This window comes from Microtus oregoni, unplaced genomic scaffold, assembly GCF_018167655.1.
Source record: "Microtus oregoni isolate MIOR12 unplaced genomic scaffold, Mior012 000026F_ref0000081, whole genome shotgun sequence".
Lineage (NCBI taxonomy): Eukaryota > Metazoa > Chordata > Mammalia > Rodentia > Cricetidae > Microtus > Microtus oregoni.
Genome location: NW_024543085.1, coordinates 640,509 through 665,370, shown reverse-complemented (window position 1 = coordinate 665,370; position 24,862 = coordinate 640,509). Strand labels below are relative to the sequence as shown.

The 24,862-nt window shown below is 42.9% G+C and overlaps 1 protein-coding gene across 5 annotated transcripts in view; it reads left to right on the top strand.

Annotated features, from left to right (window-relative positions):
* The first annotated feature begins 188 nt into the window (after positions 1 to 188).
* Positions 189 to 24,862, top strand: part of Pex1 (peroxisomal biogenesis factor 1) — a 39,361-nt gene continuing 14,687 nt past the window's right edge. For 2 of the 5 annotated variants that reach the window (XM_041675352.1, XM_041675354.1), the window contains exons 1-13: positions 189 to 349; positions 2,770 to 2,913; positions 6,082 to 6,165; positions 6,714 to 6,828; positions 6,926 to 7,698; positions 8,999 to 9,118; positions 10,800 to 10,923; positions 11,302 to 11,399; positions 12,377 to 12,459; positions 13,485 to 13,617; positions 17,854 to 17,950; positions 19,312 to 19,482; positions 21,043 to 21,197. In XM_041675352.1, coding sequence (XP_041531286.1) covers positions 221 to 349; positions 2,770 to 2,913; positions 6,082 to 6,165; positions 6,714 to 6,828; positions 6,926 to 7,698; positions 8,999 to 9,118; positions 10,800 to 10,923; positions 11,302 to 11,399; positions 12,377 to 12,459; positions 13,485 to 13,617; positions 17,854 to 17,950; positions 19,312 to 19,482; positions 21,043 to 21,197 — 2,226 coding nt within the window. In that variant the 5' untranslated portion in view covers positions 189 to 220. Of the gene's footprint in view, positions 350 to 2,769; positions 2,914 to 6,081; positions 6,212 to 6,713; positions 6,829 to 6,925; positions 7,699 to 8,998; positions 9,119 to 10,799; positions 10,924 to 11,301; positions 11,400 to 12,376; positions 12,460 to 13,484; positions 13,618 to 17,853; positions 17,951 to 19,311; positions 19,483 to 21,042; positions 21,198 to 24,862 lie in introns of those variants that run through there. The other 3 variants (XM_041675353.1, XM_041675357.1, XM_041675355.1) reach the window with 3 other exon arrangements.

The following is a 24,862-nucleotide window of genomic DNA, read 5'->3' as shown; positions in this document are numbered from 1 at the left end:
GCGCTCCTCTGTGTCCAATAAGAGAGCAGAATGGGCCGAGCGTGCTTAGATTGTCTGGACCGTCGTCTCCTGAGAGCGAGAATTCGGTCTGCAGTGTGCCGCCCCCTAGAGGCTCGGAGGAGGGAGGGGCCGATCGATGTTCTCGGGCTCCGCCGCCCTGGCCTTCCGGGGAAGGGGGCGGACTCTGCCTGGGGTGAGCTGGGCGAGTTGCGCCGGGACGATGTGGAGCAGCGAGCGTTTGGCGGGTGCGGGGTCTGGCGGGGCGGTAGTGACGGTGGCCTTCACGAACGCTCGGGACTGCTTCCTCCATCTGCCGCGGCGCCTCGTGGCCCAGCTGTACCTGCTGCAGGTAACGCGCTCGTGTGGGGTCGGCTGACACCTTCCCCGCCTCTCGAGCCCCCTGCGGGCACGGCGTGACCGCGGCTAGGATTTCCTAGTCCGCCTCTTTAGCTGGGTCAAACCAAACTGAATATGCTCGGGTTCTGCCTTGGCGTTCGGAAGCAGTTCTAACTCTAGGTTGAAAAGCTCTAGAGCGCTCTTCCATGGTTATTAGAGTATTGTCCTGCCCTCGAGTTGCCAGTGCTGCCATAGAGGCCTCGAGTGGCAGATTTGATTTGTAGATTACGAGGTTGTCAATTTATGCAGAAGGTTAATAAGGTGACAGCTCTCCCTCCGTAGGAGGGCTTCGAACACTGCAAGGGTGTGCAGGGAAGGGAAGAGAAGGCGATGGAATTGTTCCCATCTCACACCTTCACGTGGTAACCAGGATCCAAGTGGATCTCCCCCAACTATCACTGTCTGGACGCTGTCATTATGGTGTTTCAACGTTATAACCATCTGCGGAAATACAGCATCCAGGTTTTCTTAACAAAGAGTGAGTGCAGATATGTTCTCTGGTTTGAGTGTGTTCATGGGGACGAAAATTAGAATATTTGTAATCTCTTAAAATCCTAGATGCATGATACCTGACTACTAGATCATAAAAGAAATATCCAAGAGTTTGAAATGACTTCAATTAGCCCACCTTTCTTTCCTCCTTAGCTACTTCTATCTTGCTTTTAAAACCCACCTATGAAAACATACCAATTTCATCAGAATCATTCTTGTTAATTAGTTTGTCTTCACCAAATAGACAGGTTTTTTTTGTTTTTTTTTAATATCTGTTTATTTATTATATTATGTGTATAGCATTCCTTCCACGTGTGCCTGCAAGCCAGAAGGGGGCGCCAGGTCTCATTACAGATGGTTGTGAGCCACCATGTGGTTGCTGGGAATTGAACTCAGGACCTCTGGAAGAGCAGTCAGTGCTCTTAACCTCTGAGCCATCTCTACAGCCCCAAATAGACAGTTTTTAACTGTCTGATTTGTTTTCTTTGTGGGAGAAGGAAATCAATCACACAAGTTCCAGCTTGTCTCATTACCCCTTTGTCTTTTTTTTTAATTTTTTTTTTTTTTTTGAGACAGAGTTTCTCTGTGTAACAGCCCTTGGCTGTCCTGGAACTCACTCTGTAGACCAGGTTGCCCTCAAACTCATAGAGATCCACCTGCCTCTGCCTCCCTAGTGCTGGGATTAAAGACATGAGCCACCACCACCTGACTAGTAACTACATTTTGGCCAAATAAAATGATTAAGATGTCTTTCTTGTTTGCTCAGATTGATTTTTTTTCTTTTTTTCTCCCTTGGAGGGCAGGGGCCTCGTCGATGTTTTAGATATTTCAGAATTCATATTTCCTCCTGCAGTGTCACTGGTTTTAAAGGTTTCCTATGAAATAAGGGGACTGAGTTGCTGAGCTTATGAAACCCCATAACAACAGTCCTTGACCTCTGCTCTTATAACCTACATAATGACTCCAAACTGGGGCTTTATTTTCCTTTATCAAATTGTACTTAGTTGAATGATCTCTGTCAGCAAAAACAGTTGGATCATTGTTTGGAAATTGTGAGAAAATTACGCTACTAAAGGTTCCACAGTGACTTTCTCCGAGACAGGGTTTCTCTGTGTCTTTCTGACTGTCCTGGAGCTTGTTCTGTACGTAGACCAGGCTAGCCAGGCCTTGAACTCAGAGATCTGCCCGCCTCCAGAGTGCACCCTGAGGACTGGCTAGCGGTGACTTTCTTGTGTATACAAGTTTATTAAAGAGCATTTGAGTGTCATCTTGCCTCAGAAGGTACTCTAGTATTCTTTGCAATTGGTATTGTTAAAAGAAAGATAAAGTACTGAAATTTAGTGTAAATGAGAGTTTGATGTTTGCCTTTTTTCCCGAGACAGGATTTCTCTGTAGCTTTAGAGCCTGTCCTGGAACTAGCTCTTCTAGACCAGGCTGGCCTCGAACTCACAGAGATCCTCCTGCCTCTGCCTCCCGAGTGCTGGGATTAAAGGCGTGTACCACCACCGTCTGGCTTGTTGTTATATATTTTAACATTTTTATTTTATTTTGTGTATGATCATTTTGCCTGAATGTATGTTATTTTCTTTTTAAATTATTAATTTAAACACATACATACTGAAAATCTGTGTAAGTTATCAGCTCCCTATGGTATTTTGAATTGCTTAAATTAGGCCATTGAGACTATGGGACTCTCGTCTTTGAGCCCAGCATCACCGCTAGTGGATGTTCCAGATGGTCATAGTTTTTTTTTTTTTCCATGATAAATGTGAATAAAGAGTAGTTGACTGTCTACAGCACTGTTTTTGGTTGCTTGTCAGAATCTGGGGAGAGTATCATAAGAACTAACCCCTTTTTCTTTCCTATTGTTTGGATAAATAGAATCAAGCTATAGAAGTAACCTGGGATCACCAGCCCACCTACCTGAGCTGGGTGGAAGGCAGACATTTCAGCGATCACAGCGACAATGTGGCTGAAATCAGTAGACAAGTCGGTCAGAAACTTGGACTCTGCAGTGGGGATCAGGTGAGCACAGCTGGCAGCTGTGGCCTCCCTGTAATGTGGCGCCCTAACGCTCGGATTCACATGCTGTGATAAGCAGGCTGGGATGCTCAGGCTAACTAACTGTATTTTGTTCATCTTACCTTGAACGCGTCTCCTGCTTGGCCCTGTATTCTACCTGCTCATTTCCCAGTCTCTTTTTGTAAAATTATTTTCCTTTTTTGAGTTATTGGTTTTTTTCTTCCTGTTTTAGAACTTCATTTTTGTTTCTGTCACGATTTTATTATTTATTTTGTGTGTACATGTGTGTGGTGGGATGGGGGTTAAGGGTGGTAGGCCGGGGAGGAGGTCAAGAGGCATGCTTGCGGAGGTCAGAGTAAAGCTTGTAGGAGTCCATTCTCCCAGTGATGGGACTCAAGTGCTGAAGCATGACACCGTGTAGCTGGGAATGACCTCTGAACTTGTTGATCCTCCTGAGATTGTAAGTTTGTACCAAGATCCCTGACTTTTAACCTTTCATGATCTTACTTGGTTAAAAATACCAGTTCAACAGAGAAAAGTCTTTTCCATTTCTGTCTTGCCCCTGAATGTATGTGCTTACTGTAGACCCCAAAACATAGTGATTTGTGTCTATTTTTGTTATAGTATGTTCATCAGCTTATTCTAAGAATTTTAAATATTCAATTTAAATATTCACTTAAAATTTGATTGAAAGTAAAAATTTCATTATTCCCCCTTCTCTCAACCCAACCTCAGAATGTATGTTACTCTTTGTTGACATCCAACTGCCTTTAGGATTAAAAGAAAAAGCTGACATGTATTTCCTGTAATCTTATCTTATATACTTTCCTATGTCCAGTCTTCTCTGGATGTAAGCTGGGGTTGCTTCTGTGAGCACACATGAATAATGCCAAGGTCTTTAGATGTTCACATCCTTATGGCGTGGTATTTGCATGTCCCATCTGCATGCCGTCCTGTATGATCTAAGTCAGCTTTAGAGACTTAGAATACCTAATTCAGTGTCAGCGCTGTGTAAATACTTGTCTTGTTTAGGGACACTGCCAAGAAAGAGGGTTTAATATAGATGCAGGTTTTTTTTCCCCATCATTTATCTGTATATCATGGGCAGGAACAGTTAGAGCCTGGCTAGCCCCTAAGGCTCCAGTGTCTTGCTCTTCTGGAGCTGCTTTTGTACTTTCTTGAAATCCTCAGTAGCTTGGGTGTCAAAGATGGGCGCACTGTGTCTGGAGGTGTCGTTACATTTAAGGTCTCAGTGAGTGGGGCCAGTTTGCCCTCTGTTACCAGTTTCTCACAACACAATATGAGAATGCTACACCTTTTTAAAAAACTGACTCTGAACTCATTCATGAGCATTTTATTTATACTTGCTGCTGATAATTAAAATGGTCACTCATGAGAGGCCCATAAGCCTGCAGTAGGCTTTTGTGTGCCTTAAACTTGTGCTAGAATTTTCCTTGGTGTAGTGGGGGGAGGCTGAGGGGCGCACATGCGTGGGGAGGTAAGAAGGTGACGTCAGCTCTTTTTCTTAATTGCTCTCTACCTTAGTGTCTTTTTTAAATTTTAAGGATTTTTTAAAATTATATGTCCAAGTGATGGTATATGCGTGTGAGTGTAAGTACCCACAGAGGCCAGAAGAAAAAAGTCAGTTCCCCGGGAACTAGAGTTGCAATTGACTGTGGGCCACCTGCCGTGATTGTGTGGGAGAGCAGTACCTGCTCCTGAATGCTGAGGTCTCTCCAGCCTTCCTGCCTTATCTGTTGAAACAGGCTCTTTCACTGCACTGAGCTTGATAATTCTAGGCTGGCCGGCCAGCAAGTCTCAAGGAGCCACCTCTCTACCTCCTCCGTGTTGGGACTGTAGGAACCATTTCTCATGACTGCTTTTATGTGAGTGCTGTGAGTTCGAACTCAGGCCCTCAAGCACTTTACAGACCAAGCTGTCTCCCCAACCCTTAGAATCTTACATTTGTCACCGGAAATGCCCTTAGATGTGACTGGTGACCTGTATGTCAGCTTGTCTTTGCCCAGGATTTCATAGCACACTCAGTAGGACAGCTCTGTGGACAGCATCAGCTTCCTACGGTGGATTCTGGTACCTTCGTTAGAGCTATAAATTACCCTGATTGTTTTTCATTTTCATTGCTTCTACATGGTGTGTGTGTGCTTTTCTACACACTCTGTTTTGTAGTAGTACTACGAAGATTCCCACAGAATAGGAGCCAAGAGCTACCTTGCTAGGTAGAGTAGTAGCTGCCTCCTGGCTACAGGGGGTACCTTGCGTATTCTCAGATTCATCCCATGTGTCAAGTGCCTTTACTTGCTGAGACACCGTACCAGCCCTCCTCTTTTTTTTTTTTCAATTAAAAATCATTTGAATGTTTGTTTTTGTATGGGTTTGTCTGCTTATATGACTGTGCACCATTTGGATGCTTGAGGCCTGCAAAGGTCAAAAGAGGACATTGGATCCCTTGGAACTGGAGTTACAGATGTTTTTGACCACCATGTGGATTTTGGGACTCAAACCTGGGTTTTTTGAGGAACAATAAGTAATCTTAGCTACTGATCCATCTATACAGCCCCCTTTAGTGTTTCTGGGTGATTTGTTTGCATGTATGTCTTTACCTGTGTGCAGGGCCATAGAGGCCAGAAGAGGGCATCAGATCTTCTTCAGATAGTTGGGAGGTACCATATGGGTGTTGGGAATTGAATCTGGGTCCTCTAGAAAAGCAACTGGTATTCTTAACCCCTGAGCCATTACTTCAGGTCCTCTTATTCCTTTTTCGGTAGATCTGACTATATTGCCAAAGCTGGCCTTGAATGGAAGATTCTCCTGCCTCAGCGTCCAGAGTAGCCAGAATTACAGGCACAGGGTATCTCACCTGACCGTTACACTTCTTTCTTGGAATTACCATTATTTTTGCAAACATGTTGTGCTGGGTGTTCCTTTGTTCTGTTGTTCATGGTGAAAGTTTTTCCTAAAATATTGAGTATATCAAGGCTTATCTAAGAATCTTAGGTATTTAATATGTGTTATGTGAACCACGGGAGAGGGAGAAGACAGACAGAGAGAGACATACAGAGACAACGAGACAGGGTCTCACCAGAGAGAACTTATTTTCTAGCGATACAGATAAGTCTCACAATAGTAATCTTGCGATTCTGGTTTCCCCAGGTGTTTCTCAGGCCATGCTCCCATGTGATGTCTTGCCAACAAGTAGAGGTGGAGCCACTTGCAGAGGATGACTGGGAGATACTGGTAAAGAAAACCTCTGCTACCTTCTCAGCACCAGTAGATATTCCGGGTTAGTCTGAACTGTGGCCATGACTCAGTAGAAAGCTAGTGTGTAATATGAGAACCACAGGTGAGACCCCCGTGGAGTATTTGGGGTTAATTCTAAATAAGTAGGCTTTAGCTTCTTTTGACACAGAAACCAAACAACAAAATGATAGCTGAGATGTTGGATCTTCCGAAAGTCTCCCATAGTGTTATGTATACTTTATTTATTTATTTTGTTTTTTTTTGTTTGTTTGTTTGTTTTGTTTTTTTTCGAGACAGGGTTTCTCTGTGGTTTTGGAGCCTGTCCTGGAACTAGCTCTCGTAGACCAGGCTGGTCTCGAACTCACAGAGATCCGCCTGCCTCTGCCTCCCAAGTGCTGGGATTAAAGGCGTGCGCCACCACCACCCAGCCGTGTATACTTTAAATATAACAATAAACTTTAAAATGAAATGAGTGGGGACTTCCATACCAGGTGTGGAATGGTCCAGACGCAGCCTGATTTGACCTTTTTCTCTGTTGGTCCTAGGAGCTGCATGCCATTTCTCTTGAACAACATCTTCTAGATCAGATTCGAATAGTTTTTCCTAATGCCATTGTTCCCATCTGGGTTGACCAGCAGACTTACATATTTATCCAAATTGGTAGGTGCTATTGTGATATCTGCTGTCATTTTCCACATTAGAGTACCGAGTCCGAAGCAGAAGTCAGCAAGTACTAATGGCTCTGTTTTCTGTGCAGTTGCTCTTATGCCAGCTGCCCCTTATGGAAGGCTAGAAACTAACACCGAACTCCTCATTCGGCCAAAGACACGCCAAGCCAAAGAGAACCCATTTCCAAAAATAGGGGATGTACACGGACAATTTCATAGTTATGGACAGGAACAAAAAGGAATGTCAAAAGAATTGCAAACCAAGCAACTTCATATGAACACGGAGGGCATCACTGTGTCCAATGAAATAGACCCAGAAGTTCCCAGTGGCTCATCGTGGAAACCACACTGGTGGACTACGCTAGGAAGCATGTTTTCTTTTGGGCCGGGCAGCAAGCAAGTGGCATCCTGGGGTTCACTGGAAATGAGTGCTTTCCAAACCATGCAGTCACAGGTTATTCCTGTAGACAATGTTTTCAGAGTGTGCCAAGTTCAGCCTCCTAGTGCGCATGCCACACCAGCTACCTCTGTGTTTCACAACCATTGCACCATTCATGTGTTTCCATGGGACCAGGAATATTTTGATACGGAGCCAAGCTTTACTGTGACCTATGGGAAACTAGTTAAGCTGTGCTCTCCAAAACAACAGCAAGGCAAAACAAAGCCGAGTGTCCTGTTGCCTGAGAAAGAGAAGCACCGGTCAGAGTCACCAGATCGTAAACAGATCGGCTCCGGCTCCGAGCACACCGAGGAAGCTGGCGAGGCCCGTGTGTTGAAGGTAGTCTGGAATGGACTTGAGGAGCTGAAGAACGCTAGAAAGTTCACCAAAAGTGTAGAGCCTCTTCACCTTGGGAAAGTCTGGGTTAGTATGAGCCTTATAATCTGGGGAGAAACTCGTCACTTAATCTTCCTCAAGATTTGATTAGAATAATACATGTAAATTACAACCAACATAATGAGAGAGTCTCTATAAGTCTGTGGAGGAGCAATGTCTCCAACCCCCCCCCCATTTTTTTTAACATAGCATTTTTGTTGATTATTTAAAAATTTCATGTAATGCACCCCAATCACATTCACTTCCCAGTCCTCCCAGGTTCACCCCCAACCCATGTGACCTCCCCAAAACAGAAAAAAAAAAAAGAAGAAAAGAAAAAATATCAAGTCCAATTTGTGTTACCCATATGCTCACTGGAGCATGGTCAAACTTCCAGTGAGCCAGCAGCTGTGAAGAGCGCCCCTTCAGCTTTCCTAGGAGACCCCTCTTTTTATCTTTTAGTGCTTATTAATATCTTTTGAGATAAGAATTTTGGGGGTGCTGGAGAGTTGCTTAAGACTACTGTTGCTTTTGCAGAGGACCCAGGTTTGATTCCCAGCTCCCATGTGGTGGCTCACAAGCATCTGTGACTCCAGTTCCAGGGCATCCCATACCCTCTGGTTCCATATACCAGCTTTGCATGTAAACTATAGACATACATACAGGCAGAACACACACATAAAAAAAAATCCTGAAAGATTTGTTAAAGAACTTTCGAGATGAAATTTAAAGTGTACGATTTAATATATGTAAAAGTTGTCATTAGTGTAATGTGTGATCATTCCTATAATCTAAGTTTAGATATTTTATTAATGGGGGTGATAAATTCTACCATTTACATTTTGGATTGAATTGTACCTTGGCAGATTGTCTGTGATTAGCTTTAACTACTCCAGCTTTTCCAGTGGCTTTCAAGTTTTACACACACACAAAGACTTGTGAAATGATTGCATACTGTTCCTACAGTCTTGATGCTTATGTCTCCCCAGAACCAATATGTCAGAGTTCTTCCCACAGGTTACAGTGTCAGGAGATGAGGTCTTCGGGAAGCCTTGAGTGTAACTGGTGTCCTTATGAGAGATGTCCTCACACACTTGACCGTGAGGAGAGCCTCACCAGCACCAGCTCTGCTGGTTCATAAAACAGTAATGCGCCTCTGTTGTTTGTAAGCGCCCAGTACATAGTATTTCCATTAAAGCAGCCGAAAGGCCAAAACAACTACCATATTACTGTGTTATGATTGTGTGATAACTTCTCCTTGGAGATAGTACTATCAATATTTAGGCTGTGAAATACTTGAATCGGTCTTTGAACATTTATGTTCTTACTATTTATTTTTAAATTGCAGATCCCAGATGACCTGAGGAAGAGACTAAATATAGAAGTACATGCAGTAGTCAGGATAACTCCACTGGAAACCACCCCTAAAATCCCAAGATCTCTGAAATTACAACCTAGAGAGAATTTAGTGAGTTCAAATATATGTTGTATCGAAATTCCTTTGTGGATGAGGTTTCTCATTGTTCATAAATAATAATGTACTTCTGTTTTATTGTTAAAAGTCACATAACATGGCATTTTAACCATTTTCCAGGGAACAGTTCTGCAGCATTAACTATATTCATAATGATGCTTCCACTACCATTTCCAAAGTGTTTCTATTACCACCGACAGAAACTTTGTACCGTTAGACAGTGACTCCTGCCCTGCAAGCAGCTGCAGTCCATGTTCTGTCTGTGAGATAGTTACTTCTTGATACTGTGGAGAGGTGGAGTTTGTCCTATGTATTGACTTATTTCATTCACATAATGTTTTCAAGGTCCTTCCATATTGTAGCATGCATCAGAACTTCATTCTGTAATCTAGTGGATAATATTTCATCACACACACACATACACACACACACCCTCACATCAGGTCACACTCACATCAGGTCACACTCACATCAGCTCACACTCACATCAGCTCACACTCACATCAGATCACACTCACATCAGATCACCCTCACATCAGCTCACCCTCACATCAGCTCACATTCACATCAGCTCACCCTCACAGCAGCTCACACTCACCCTCACAGAAGCTCACACTCACCCTCACATCAGCTCACACCCTCACAGCAGCTCACACTCACATCAGCTCACACTCACATCAGCTCACACTCACATCAGCTCACACTCACAGCAGCTCACACTCACAGCAGCTCACACTCACATCAGATCACCCTCACATCAGCTCACCCTCACATCAGCTCACACTCACATCAGATCACCCTCACATCAGCTCACACTCACCCTCACAGCAGCTCACACTCACATCAGCTCACACTCACCCTCACATCAGCTCACACTCACCCTCACAGCAGCTCACACTCACATCAGCTCACACTCACCCTCACAGCAGCTCACACTCACATCAGCTCACACTCACATCAGCTCACACTCACCCTCACATCAGCTCACACTCACATCAGCTCACACTCACCCTCACATCAGCTCACACTCACCCTCACATCAGCTCACACTCACATCAGCTCACACTCACCCTCACATCAGCTCACACTCACCCTCACATCAGCTCACACTCACATCAGCTCACACTCACATCAGCTCACACTCACATCAGCTCACACTCACCCTCACAGCAGCTCACACTCACCCTCACATCAGCTCACACTCACATCAGCTCACACTCACATCAGCTCACACTCACAGCAGCTCACACTCACCCTCACAGCAGCTCACACTCACAGCAGCTCACACTCACAGCAGCTCACACTCACACTCACAGCAGCTCACACTCACCCTCACAGCAGCTCACACTCACATCAGCTCACACTCACCCTCAGTTCAGCTCACACTCACCCTCACAGCAGCTCACACTCACCCTCACAGCAGATCACACTCACATCAGCTCACACTCACACTCACATCAGCTCACACTCACATCAGGTCACACTCACCCTCACAGCAGCTCACACTCACCCTCACAGCAGCTCACACTCACCCTCACAGCAGATCACACTCACATCAGCTCACACTCACCCTCACAGCAGCTCACACATCTGCATGCAGATTTGGTAAGATTTTGCATTCTGTTAGGAAGACGTGTTAAGTCCTTGGTCACCCCTCTGTCCTTTTCTCTGGCAGCCTAAAGATGTGAGTGAAGACGATGTCAAAGCTGTGTTCTCGTCGTGGGTACAGCAGTCAGCGACCACCATGCTCCCTTTGATAGTATCAAGGGAAGAATGTATTAAGCTGAGAATTAAAAATGGTGCGTAAAAGTGTTACTTTTTTCCTATTGAAATGACTATAACATCTAAGTTTTTCGTTTTGTTTTGGTTTTTCAAGACAGGGTTTCTCTATGTAGTCATGGTTGTCCTGGAACTTACTCTGAAGACCAGGCTGGCCTCGAACTCACAGAAATCTGCCTGCCACTGCTTCCCAAGTGCTGGGATTAAAGGCGCGTGCCGCCGCACGTGGCTAGCTAGAAAAATTTTTTGTTTTTTCAACTTATGTCACATGTGGACAGTGAAACATAGCAGTATTATATGTGTTAAAGAATGTCTTTAAATATGCTCGATATTTCAAATCAAATTATTTCCTCTCAGTTTCAGTTCTAACTCTCCATTTATTCCTTTCTTCTTAATAGGGTTGAAAGAGTTCAATCTGAGTATAGTTCATTCTCAGGAAAAAGGAGAGGCTGTGTTTGTGTTGAGTGCCATTCTGCTGCAGAAGATCTCAATACAAGTAATGACATCCTGTTGATGTGTAATAAAGCAATGTTGTTTCTGTGACTAATTAAGTAGGAGCTTCTGTCCGGAAGCGTACATCCAGAACTGCTTTAGAAACCACATGAGAAGAATAAGGAATAACTTGATTTTAAATATTTTACTCTATAAATTATTGATTTATCCTAAATGTAAGCATCAGTTAAACACACTTATGTTTCTGAATTACTGTTGATTGTGTAAACTGGTAAACAGATCATGGTTCTGTGTCTTAAACAAAGATTTAGTTTTAGAGGATTGATTTTAAAAGTTCTTATTTTGGGGCCAGTGAGATGGCTCAATGGGTGTTTGCATACAAGCCTGGTGACCTGAGTTCAGTCCCAGGGAACCATGTGTTTACCATTTGGTGGAGGAGAGAGGCAACACCTCCTCTTTGTAGTGTGCACGTACGCACCACAGTTGTCTTCTGACCTCCACGTGTGTACATGAGCCACCTCCTTGTTGAGATGTGCACACAAATAATAGTTTAAATGTTTGTAAATTAATACTTTAACCTACTGCTTATGTTATTTTGACAGTTGTTAGCATTCTCTATGCTGCACAGACATCGTCCCACTGCAGCGGCGCCTTAGTTCTTGTGTTTTCAGAGTGTTGTGCTCTACTTCTGTTTGCTGCTGTGACTGAACCTGGGCGAGCTGCTCAGAATTTCAGTCTTTGGAATGTGAATGTAAGAATTGTGGAGATATTAATTATGCCACAATTGAAAGAACACACATGTGTGAAGTGTCACCAGACAGCTCCTGTCTCTCCGCTGCTGTCTGTAATGTCTGTGCTCCATACGGAGCACCTCGTCAGAGGTTGTTAGGCTGTATTTTGGGGCACAGCACCTACTTTCTCTGATGGAACAGAGTCGGTGATTTTTTTTCTCTGGGACTCAGGAAACAAGCAAAAGGCATAACTTTGAAGTGTAAAACTGACTTTTCCTTGCTGCTGTAGGTCCTTCTAGAGCCTATGATAAGAGAAGAAATCAGTGAGGAAATTGACTTTCTTCTTCCCTTTTTAAAGCTGAACTCTCTGGGGTAAGAGGTTACGGCCGAATCAGTATCTTTACAGACTGCTTTGGATTCTCGCTCTGGCAGGCTTCTGTGTGCACATGTTACAGCGACCAGGAATGCCAATGAGAAATCTTTCTAATACATTAGGAGATAATTTTCAAGGATTATATCTGTCCTCATACATGGGTTAAAAATGTACCTTGTTTAGGTAGCTAGTTTTATTAGAGGTTCTGCTTTGAGAATTGACTCGTGAGAAAAAAAAAAGTTAACCAAATATCACCTATCTGACCATTGTACTTGACCAAAACAGTAGTTATCAAAACAAATAAAAGTATTTTAATAGCTAAATCTAAAGTGTTGAGTGGTGAGAAATATTTCAAATTAAGTTATTCCTTCACTTTTTGTTGTAATAATTAGGATTTTTTGTATATTTTCTCATCTTTTCAGAAGATCAAATCTGAAAAAGATTGGTTTCTTTATTTATATGCTCAGACTAACAGCCTTAGATGTGTTAGCTTACACGAGATGTGAAAAAATGAAACCTTAAAGAGGATTGGGTGCAACAGTATGCATTACTATGAAGTAAAATCTCTTTGGATTCCACTTTCTGGTGTTTTTGCTCTGCTTTTGTTTTTATGAATAAAATCATGGTAGAAATCAAGAAATAGTGTGGGTTCAATGTTTGTATGTGACACATGAAGGCGGAGGTGTCAGAGGAGCCAGAGCTTTGACTATCCCGATAAGCCCTTCTGCAGCGCCTGTTCATGGTAATATTAGTGACCAGACTAAAGGTTATTTGGGAATGGGGAGTGCTTAGGTGTGTTAGGAGAGCCAATAAATGACCTTTAGAACAAAGCTGTGGTTACTGCACATGCTGCAGACATTAGACTAATATTTAAAAGCTACACATCAGACACAGTATTAGCCCTTCTAAGACTTTATGCCCTTAGTATGGCTAACTTGCCCAGGAAGGAAAGCTTCAGCCTTTTCTAGCTAAGGCTCTACCTTGCTGTGGGCTTTTGTCACTTAGGAACTTTTGTGTTTTACAGTGGAGTGAACTCGTTAGGTATATCCACAATGGAGCACATCACCCACAGCCTCTTGGGACGCCCTTTGTCTCGGCAGCTGATCTCCCTCGTCGCAGGACTTAGGAACGGTGCTGTTCTAATCACTGGAGGAAAGGTATTTGGCTCAGACGTGCTCCTCTTCACAAACTAGAAGTATTTCACTCTACCTCTTTGGATTTTGCTTATGTATTTTGAAGAACTTTTAATACATGAAAGGGTGGGTACCTTGTTAGGTATTAGGGATGTCGTCCTGAGTTCACGTACCCCCTGCACCCTCTTCTGTGTCGATCGATAACATTCTGTGGCTTGGTGTGTAGGTTTTTAATGAGGCTGTTGAAAGTATTGGTATTTTTTGATGAAATATCATTGGGCTGTGGTGATGTGTGCTTCCTACCATTCTGTTTGATTTTTTTATCTGTGTTTCTGGGACACATTGGTCGCAGCGTTTGTCTGGTTTTACTGTTGGTGTATTCAGGCTCATGATGAGCTGTCAGGTGTTTCCCTCCTTTTTGTGAGGAAAATGTAAAGTTGGCTTTCATTCCTTCTTTAAATGCTTGGTAAGATCTGCAGCAAACCCATCCAAGTCTTTACTGCAAAACTTCTAAATGACAAATACCATATTCTTAATGACCAGGGGCTGAAGAGATGGCTCAGTGGTTAAGAGTACTGACTGCTCTTCCAGAGGACCCGGGTTCAATTCCCAGCACCCACATGGCAACTCACAACTGTCTGAAGATCCAGCTGCAGGGGATCTAACACCTTTGCACCAATGCACATAAAATAAAGTTAAATTAAAAAAAAAAAGAAAACAGCCAGGCATATTCTTAATGACTATAGAACTGCTTAGGTGGTCTGCAGCACCTTGATTGACAAGCAGCTGGTGGTTTTTGGAGATCTGATTCAGTTCTTTTTTGATGTCCAGTTTGTGAGCAAGTTATTTGCTCTTCTTCCCCTTTAGGTCTAGGTTTCTGCAGGCTCTGGTGTGCTGCCCTGTTTCCTGCCATGGGTCATGTATCTTGAGATCTCTGACCTCTTAAAGAGGCTTATTGTCTGTTGTAGGGAGCTGCGGGCAGCGTTCCTGCTGCCCGGCTCCTGGCCGCCTGCCTAGCTTATACCCCGAAATAACAACACACAAATTGTATTCTTTTATACACTGCTTGGCCCATTGTATCTAGCCTCTTCTGGGCTAACTCTCGCACCTGTACTAGCCCATTTCTAATAATGTGTGTAGCACCCCAAGGTGTGCTTGGGTGCTTACCGGGAAGATTCTAGCCTACATCCATCCTGGGTCGGAGCTTCATCGCATCTGCCCTGGAGAAGAGCGGCCTGGCATCTGAGCTCACTTCCTCTTCCTCCCAGCATTCTGTTCTGTTTACTCCACCCACCTATGTTCTAACCTATGAGGCCAAGCGGTTTCTTTATTTTTTAACCAATGACCTTCCTCCATCAATTGTCTTCTTCTCTGCCAGTGCTGTGGTTACTGTCCGTGCTCAAAGACCCACAGACTGTGCATTGGAGAGATGTTTCATTGGAAAAAGTGTTTACTGCTTTTGTAGAGGGCTGGAGTTGGGTTCCCAGCACCCAGGCTAGGTGGCTCACAATCACCTGTGACTCCAGCACCCTCTTTTCATCTCCACAAGCTCCTGCACTCATGTACACCACACACACACACACACACACACACACACACACTTAAAAAAATCAGTCTTACACATAATCTTAAAAAAACAATCTAAAAATCACACAGTGTTGCATGTTTTGTTTTTTTGTATATTTGTTTTTAAGTTTTTTGAGACAGTGTTTCTCTCTGTATCTTTGACTGTCCTGGAACTCACTCTGTAGACTCTGCTGGCCTCGAACTCACAGAGATCCGCTTACCTCTCCCTCCTGAGTGCTGGGATTAAAGGCGTGTGCCGTCACACCCAGACCACATTGCTTTTATAATTATAGAATTTTGAAGTTAAGAGACTTTCCCTTCACTACATTTTAATAACTGTCTCCTATTACTAGTCCAGTTTCTTTCTCCTATCTTACTTAAACATAGGAACCATTCCTTGTCATTTTATGAAAACTTTTATTTATTTTATGTATGTGAGTGCTCTATTTCTATGTATGCATGCATGCCAGAAGAGGACGCGAGAGCCCACTGTAGATGGTTGTGAGTCACCTTGGGGATGCTGGAAATTGAACTCGGGACTTGGGGAAGAGCAGCTCTTAAGCACTGAACCATCTCTCCAGCCCGTCTTTGTCATTTTTAAATGCCAACATCACCATGGTAGAATATTTATTTTTAGAAAGTTTTATCCCGCCATCTCTGAAAGCAGTCTTTTGAAGTTCTTCCTAGAATAGGACAGTCAGTAAGAGGTCCTGGGTTTATGTGTCATCTTGTAATGTACTTATTGTTTAAGTTTTTATTTATTTATTTATTTATTTATTTTTTTAAGGCAGGATTTCTCTGTATAAAAGTCCTAGCTGTCCTGGAACTAGCTCTTGTCAACCAGGTTGGCCTTGAACTCACAGAGATCTGCCTGCCTCTGCCCCGAGTGCTGATATTAAAGATGTGCACCACCACCACCACCCAGCTAAATTTTAAATTTTAAATTTCGTTTCTCATCTGTGTACATTGGGTCAGCCTCCCTTAAGGGAGAGGAGACATACAGGAGAAGTGCTGTATGAGTGTGAGTTACTCTGGAGTGGGTGAGTGGTGCTGTGTCTGCTCCGCAGTCCAGCACCGCTAATGTTGAGGTGTGCTCCATGCAGTGGGGGTGCACACCTTTCATCCCAGCACTCAGGAGACAGTCTGAGGACAGCCTGGCCTACAGAGTGAGTTCTGAGACAGACAAAGCTACACGGAAACCTGTTTCAAAGAACCAAAACATTTAAATGTGGTTTAATTCTATGAAAGATGATGATGATAGTACATATTTGTTGAGTACCTCCAAATTTTAGATTTTTTACATCAAATTTTGCTGGGTTTTGCTAGTAATCAGAACAAAGTACTTGAATTGATACAATGTTGTTGGACTTCAGAGCAACAACAGCAAGAAGAAGTGATAACAGATTGAAAGAAGAAACTGGTAGTGACAGAACTATAAAAGCCCTCAGGTTGGGCTGTGCTCGAGGACACTGTAGACATGTGCTCCCCTCTGATGTCGTGATTCTGCCTCTCCTGAGACATACGCACAGATCACTAAACATTCGACTTGATGGTGTCACATAGGGAGGACCGTAAATATAAAGCTTAAAGAAGTAACTTTTGTTTGCGTTTTTGTTTTTTGTTTGTTAATTTTTTATTTTTTCAAGGCAGGGTTTCTCTGTGTGGCCCTGGCTGTCCTGAAATTTGCTCTGTGGACCAGACTGGCTTCGAACTCCCACAGATCCACTGCCTCTGCCTCCGCAGTGCTGAGACTAAAGATATGGGTGAGAAGTAACTTGTTAAACAGCTTAAGTAAAACTGTAAAACTTGATTAACATTTTAGTTCTGTTTTTATAAGTTTGTGAAAACACAGAGTGCTGAGAAGACGGAAGGGCGTTAAGACAATCACGTTACGGTGGAGCGATTGCCCCTGCTCTTTTCGCCTTTCTTTACTGAGCATAATTTGTATAATTTCTGTTTTATTTTTACATATTATTTTCTAATAAGACAAAAGCTTGTATTTGAACATAAAATGCTCATTGACTGTAAGCCAGTGTCGAGTTCTTTGTTCTTGTATCAAAGTATCCAATCCTGGCAGCTGACTTGTCTCTCAAGGACTGTGCTGTATCCAGTAATCTCAGCCACTCCAAAGTCTGGGGCAGGAGGCTCTTATATTCAAGGCTATATTGGCCAACATAATAGGACCTCATCTTGTACAACGTGCCCATCACGGGCACAGAGTGTCTGAAGGTTCTTCTCCATGTTAATTGGTAGTCACAGTAACGGCTGTAAATCTATTAAAATTACATAGTACAAGATATTTGTTAGTATCTACTAATATAATAGTATCTATATTATTAGTGATCTGCTTTTCTCATTGAAATCATAGTGATTAAATGAAAATATCTATTTCAAATTTATTTCATTTATGTATTAGTCATATCCTAGAACAATAAAGTATTATTTTCAATTGGATTCAATTAAATGTGAGCAGTTGTATTCACCAGCGAGTGTAGAATGGGTGTGTTTCTGTCTCTGCTCATTAACAGAGTAAAGAAGAGCCAGATCTCAGTAGCACAGAATCAGTCGCACACTGCAGTTGGGTTGGTGTTTACTTTCCAGTAGATGAGGCTGAATCTTGGTGACTATTGCAATGACAGGAGCTACTTCTGTAATTAAATTTACTGAGAGTCTGATGAAGCAATTGTTTTCCAGGGGAGTGGAAAATCAACACTAGCCAAAGCGATCTGTAAGGAAGCCTGCGACGTACTGGACGCCCATGTGGAGATAGTTGACTGCAAAGCGTTACGAGGTAGGAGTGAGCATTCCACATCATCCCCCTTCTATAGACAGGAATGTATTGTTAATGCTATGTACTTTTAAACTCATATTTGTGTCATTTGGTTATTGAAAATCCTTAGAAATTTGGAAGCTGGGCATGGTGGTGCACACCTTTAACCCTAGCACCCAGGAGGCAGAGGCAGGCAGATCTCTGTGAGTTTGAGACCAGCCTGGTCTACAGAGGCAGTTCCAAGACAGCCAGGACTACACACAGAAACCCTATTTTGGAAAACCAAGAAGTCCTTAGAAAGTTGAAGTCTTCAGCTTTCTGATGTTTGTGATAACATCCCTAAAACTCTATTTGACAATTTGATGGAAGGGATTTTTTTTAAAGTGAAAAGCACTATAGACTGTTCTTGGAAATACCAACAAATGTCACTCCAGGTGTTGAGAGTATACTTTATTCAATCTGTATTTGCTCTTGGTCTTTAATTGCTATGGAAAACTGGTGTGGTTCATGCCTGGGAGGGTAAGTAGGTGGCTTTGGGTGACAGTGAGAAGAATTACCATTGATCTTGTACCACTTGTGTGTTTTTTAAACATTTCTAACGTTTACATTATTAACTGTTCAGTTAGAACAAGAGGTTAGAGCAGTTTCTCTTTGAACGATTAGCTTCCTTCTGGGTTTCCACTAACACCTGGCTCCCAGCTCATCTTTGTAGCTCATGTTTTTACCATGCATAATAAGAAAATAAGAAATCCCATTGTATGGACATAGAAAATTCTCAGAAGATAAATAAAAATAAGTATTTTAAAGCAAGATAAAGATAGCTTTGAAAACTCAACTCTTCACTTGCTATAAAGAAAGTTTTAATCCTGGTTGAAGCCCCATGAATAAAAAGTAACTTAGGGCTGAGTATCAGGGAACCTTTGCATTAGCTTATAGACCTATAAACTTTCTGTCTTCTGGAAATTAAAACTGTGTACCACACCTTTAACAAACCTGGAGCCAAATGTGTCCTTCAATTGTAGCACTTTCGGGGTCTCCAGGCAACTGCTAGGGTTTGACTCAGATCTTGACTTCTACTCTGGTTTATGTTTTTCTACATCTTATGTATTCCACAATTATAAGCCACCTGAAACTCTGGAATGAGACCGAGTGCATACAGACCAAAGTCAGAGCAGTGTATTTCTTTCCTTTGTGGTACAGTTTGGCACTTTGAGCCCTTGGAGACTTAGGAGTTGAATGTGCTGATAATTAACAAGTTTTTGATTGGTATATTAATAAAACATGGATTTAATTTTTATAGATAATTGAGTTCTTCTATTACTTTCAAGACGAACATGAACTTTTGATCCCTGAAATAACATTGATACATCTTCTGTGTGTAGGAAAAAGGCTTGAAAGCATACAGAAAGTCCTGGAGGTGGCTTTCTCAGAGGCGGCCTGGAGGCAGCCATCTGTCGTTCTGCTGGACGACCTAGATGTCATTGCTGGACTGCCCAGTGTCCCAGAACAGGAGCACAGCCCCGAAGCAGTGCAGAACCAGCGACTTGCACACGGTAATGCGTCTCCTACTGATTTGGGAGCTTTTTCTCTCGTCAGTCGACATTTTTCGTTTTAATGGTAAATCTATTTTCTTACATTTTTAATTAGTTTTATTTATTTAGTACTCATGTATTTGTTGGGGTGGCCCGTGTGCATCCTGGAGACTGAAGTAAGGTTGTCAGGAGTAGTGGCACATGACTATGACTACCTGCTAAGCCATGTCACCGGCCGTAAATCTGCCATTCTGAGGAAATAAGGTGTATGCTCACTGTGTGTTTCTTTGGCTGCCTGGTAGTGTTCTCCAGCTCTGTTAGGAAACGGCAGAGTAAGAGTAGTGAAAATCCTGTGACTTCATGACTGGCTGTCTCCACCCCACTTCACTTGCTGGAAGGCGTTCAGTTGCAGACTCACTTTCATTAACAGATACACGTTGAACACTTACTTTACTCACCATTCTCAAAGTCAAGGGGAGGAAAGGAAGCAATTTCAGTGCAGAATGGTGGATGCTGTATAGAGTGCCGTTTCTGGAAGAGGGCTTCCGTAGGTGAACAGTGGGAATCTCCTGACAGATAGGTAACTGGAGCCAGGTCAGTCGACTGGAGGTGGCGAGATGATTGTCCTGGAAGAATGTGCAGTGTGTGCTGTAAGCACCCAACCCAGACCGAGAGTGAGGTGAGCTGCAGCATTGCATGGAACGGTTCCAGGGACATTGGTAACTGAGTCGAGTTTTAATGGGAAGGTGAGAATTAATAGGCAGCCATGGAGTATCGTTCACAGGGTGAGGTGCCGCGGTTCAAGAGATTACAGAACACTGAAAAGTCCGTCACTGAGTGTAGCTTAGAGTGTGACGGCACTGCCTCAAGCTCCTGAAGAGCTGAAGCAAACACAAGATATAAATAAGAGTGTCTTGCATTAGATTAACTGGTGTTTATCCCAAAGTTTGAGTTCTGTATCTCCTGTAGAACCTCCTATTGGTAAACTCCTAGACACCACTCTGTTGCTAGTCTCTATACAGGAAGGCTGTGAATCTCTGGATCAGGACTCAGAGGTGTTTATGTTACTAATGCTTGCTTCAGTTCTCAGCTCCTCAAACTTAGCCAAGCCTTGAATAGAAAGAAATCCGGGAAATACTAGAAGCATCATGCCTATTCTAAGTAACCAGGATTGGTTACTAGTATGGACACTAATCACCCTTCTAGAATATTCACTGAGATGCCTATTTTGGTTAACTTGCTTTATAAGATGGAGGCATACAGAGCCTCAGTAGACATGTCCTGAGTTTACAGAACCTCCTATACTTCCATTTGATACAACAGATCACTGCATGGATAGAATAAAGGTTTTATTTTTGGTTATGAGCCTAGCCTTTAACAACTAAGCCGTCTCTCCAGGAGCTAGTTCTAGGACAGGTCCCAAACCTGCAGAGAAACCCTGTCTCGAAAAATCAAAAATAAATGAAGTTTGTAAAAGCCATGAAGGAGGTGTTCGGTCTCAACATTAGGTTATTAGTATTTTAATCAGTATACAGCTTTAAATGTTCACATTTTCCCCTTTGCCGTGTTACTTCAATCTAGCTTTGAACGATATTATCAAAGAGTTTGTTTCTATGGGAAGTTTGGTTGCGCTCATCGCCACGAGCCAGTTCCAGCACTCCCTTCATTCCTCACTTGTTTCTGCTCAAGGAGTGCACACATTTCAGTGTATCCAGCACATCCAGCCGCCTAATCAGGTAACCTGAGACCTGGAAATGGTTTTCAGCTGTGTCCTTGGTTTTTGTTTTTTTTTGATTTATTTTTATTTTATGTACTGTAGTAATATGGGCGGCGGGGCTGCGTCCCCAGCACCCCAGCCGCCCGCACGGCTAGCTTATGCCCGAAATAACAACACACAAACTGTATTCATTTAAACACTGCTTGGCCCATTCTCTTCTAGGCTAATTCTCACATATTAATTTAGCGCATTTCTAATCATCTGTGTGTAGCACCCCAAGGTGCGCTTACTGGGAAGATTCTAGCCTATGTCCATCCTGAGTCGGAGCTTCATCCCGGGAGCAGGGCATGGCGTCTCTCTCAGGCATCTGCTCCCGAGAGGAGAGCTGTCGAGAGTGACCTCACTTCCTCTTCCACCCGGCATTCTGTTCTGTTTACTCCACCTACCTGTGTCCTAACCAATAAAATGGGCCAAGGCAGTTCCTTTATTAGCCAATGACCTTCCTCCATCAATGTACATTGGTGTCTTGACTACGTGTGTGTCTGCATGAGGGTAGCAGACCCTCTGGAACTGAAGTTACAGACAGTTATGAACTGCCATGTGGGCGCTGGGAATTGAACCTGGGTCCTCTGAAAGAGAAGCCAGTGCTCTTAACCACTGAGCCATCTCTCCAGCCTTTGAGCTGTGTTATTTTCTTCAAAGTTGCTTTTATTTTAGAAGTTACTGCTTCTAGGAGATTGTGTAGATATTTAAGCAACATGTGCAGTGAGCACAGATTAGAATTTATACTCATTGGAGATGCTAGGGACTTGCTAAGGAAATGGCTTTCTTGAAGTCAGTATTTCTTCTGAATGAGGGTGAAATGAGATGTAAGCATCTTTTAATTTGATAAACCATCTCTACCCCCTTTGGATCCTTAAGCTTACAAGCATGTAGTGACCATATAAAGAAGGACGTGTGCTCAGGATGGAGACACTTAGGAATCTTATTTAAGATTCTCACACAGTGTCTGTCTTAAGTGCTTAGACTCTTTGCCATTTACCTGTTATTCTGTGTCACAGAGGGCTGAGCCCAGTGGTAAAGAGCTTGCCTAGTATGTGCAAGAGCCCTGGGTTCAGTACTTAACACCAAAAACGAAAAGAAAGGATAGTGCTATTGGTGTCTTAGTCAGTGTTGCCATTGCTGTGAGGAAACGCTGTGACCAAAAAGCAACTTGGGGAGGAAAGGGTTTTTTCACTCACAGTTCTTATGACAGTTCATCTTCAAAAGCAGTGAGGGCAGGAACTCAAGCAGGGCACGAACCTGGAGGAAGAGCTGATGCAGAGAACATGGAGGATGCTGCTGGTGGCTCGCTCTCCATGGCATTCTCCTGCTTTCGTATAGAACCCAGGACCACCAGCCCAGCACCAGCACCATTCACTGTGGGCTGGACTCTCCCTCATTGATTGCTGGTTAAGAAATGCCCAGCAGCCGGGCGGTGGTGGCGCACGCCTGTAATCCCAGCACTCGGGAGGCAGAGGCAGGCGGATCTCTGTGAGTTCGAGACCAGCCTGGTCTACAAGAGCTAGTTCCAGGACAGGCTCCAAAACCACAGAGAAACCTTGTCTCAAAAAAACCAAAAAAAAAAAAAAAAAAAGAAAATGCCCAGCAGACTTCCTACAGCTAGGGAGCATTTTCTTTTTTTTTTTTTTTTTTTTTTGCTTTTTCAAGACAGGGTTTCTCTGTGGTTTTGGAGCCTGTCCTGGAACTAGCTCTTGTAGACCAGGCTGGTCTCGAACTCACAGAGATCCACCTGCCTCTGCCTCCCAAGTGCTGGGATTAAAGGCGTGCGCCACCACCGCCCGGCAGGGAGCATTTTCTTAACCCAGGCTCCTTTTTTTGTAAGTGTTCTAGTATTTTATTTTGAATGTGTCATCATTTTAAACAGATACTTCGAAATCATTTTTAATAAGATGTTATCCACCTTAATAGACATCTCTTTTTTACTGTTTTTATTGAGCTATATGTTTTCTCCCCTCCCTTTCCTTCCTATCCCCTCTCCTTCTGCCCTTTCCCATGATACCCACACTCCCAGTTTACTCAGAAGATCTTGTCTTTTTCTACTTCCCATATAGATTAGATCCATTTATGTCTCTCTTAGGGTCCTCTTTGTTGTGTAGTTCTCTGGGTTTGTAAACTGGTTTTTCGAAGCTCCTTATCTGACTCTAGCTTGTGTCAATTGGACATAAAACTATCCTGCACATTGGTTTTTGAATATGTTTTTAGAAATGTTATAGAGTTTCTAACCCATTTCTTTTTTGTTTTCTTTTTTATTATTTTATTTTATTGGTATTTATTGAGCTCTACATTTTTCTCTGCTCCTCTCCCTCCCCACTTCAGCCCTCCCCCAAGGTCCCCATGCTCCCAGTTTACTCAGGAGATCTTGTCTTTTTCTACTTTCTACTTCCCATGTAGATTAGATCTATGTATGTCTCTCTTTGTGTTCTCATTGTTGTCTAAGTTCTCTGGGATTGTGGTTTGTAGGCTGGCTTTCTTTGCTTTGTGTTTAAAAACCACCTATAAGTGAGAACATGTGATAATTGTCTTTCTGTGTCTGGGTTACCTCACTCAAAATAATGTTTTCTAGCTCCATCCATTTTCCTGCAAAATTCAAGATGTCGTTATTTTTTTCTGCTGTGTAGTACTCCATTGTGTAAATGTACCACATTTTTCTTATCCATTCTTCGGTCAAGGGGATTTAAGTTGTTTCCAGGTTTTGTCTATGACAAACAAAGCTGCTATGAACATAGTTGAGCACATGTCCTTGTGGCACAATTGAGCATCCTTTGGATATATACCCAAAAGTGGTTTTACTGGGTCTTGAGGAAGGTTGTTTCCTAATTTTCTGAAAAATCGCCACACTGACATCCAAAGGGGTTGTACCAGCTTGCATTCCCATCAGCAATGCAGGAGTGTTCCCTTTTCTCAACAACCTCTTCAGCATAAGTTGTCATCAGTGTTTTTGATCTTGGCCATTCTCACAGGTGTAAGATGGAATCTCAGAGTTGTTTTGATTTGCATTTCTCTAATGACTAAGGATGTTGAACATGTCCTTAAGTGTCTTTCAGCCATTTTAGATTCCTCTGTTGAGAGTTCTCTTTTTAGGTCTGTACTCCATTGATCTTTTTGTGTCCAATTTCTTGAGTTCTTTGTATATTTTGGAGATCAGACCTTTGTCTGATGTGGGGTTAGTGAAGATCTTTTCCCATTCTGTAGGCTGCTGTTTTGTCTTCCTGACCGTGTCCTTTGCTTTATAGAAGCTTTTCAGTTTCAGGAGGTCCCATTTATTAATTGTTCCTCTCAGTGTCTGTGCTGCTGGGGTTATATTTAGAAAGTGGTCTCCTGTGCCAATGCGTTCAGGTGTACTTCCCACTTTATCTTCTATGAGGTTCAGTGTGGTTGGCTTTACGTTGAGGTCTTTGATCTATTTGGACTTGAGTTTTGTGCATGGTGATATATGGGTCTATTTTCATTTTTCTACATGTTGATGTCCAGTTATGCCAGCACCACTTGTTAAATATTTTTTCTTTTTTTCCTTTTGATATTTTTTGCTTCTTTATCAAAGATCAGGTGTTCAAAGACGTGTGGATTGATATCCGGGTCTTCTATTCGGTTCCATTGGTCTTCCTGTCTGTTCTTATGCCA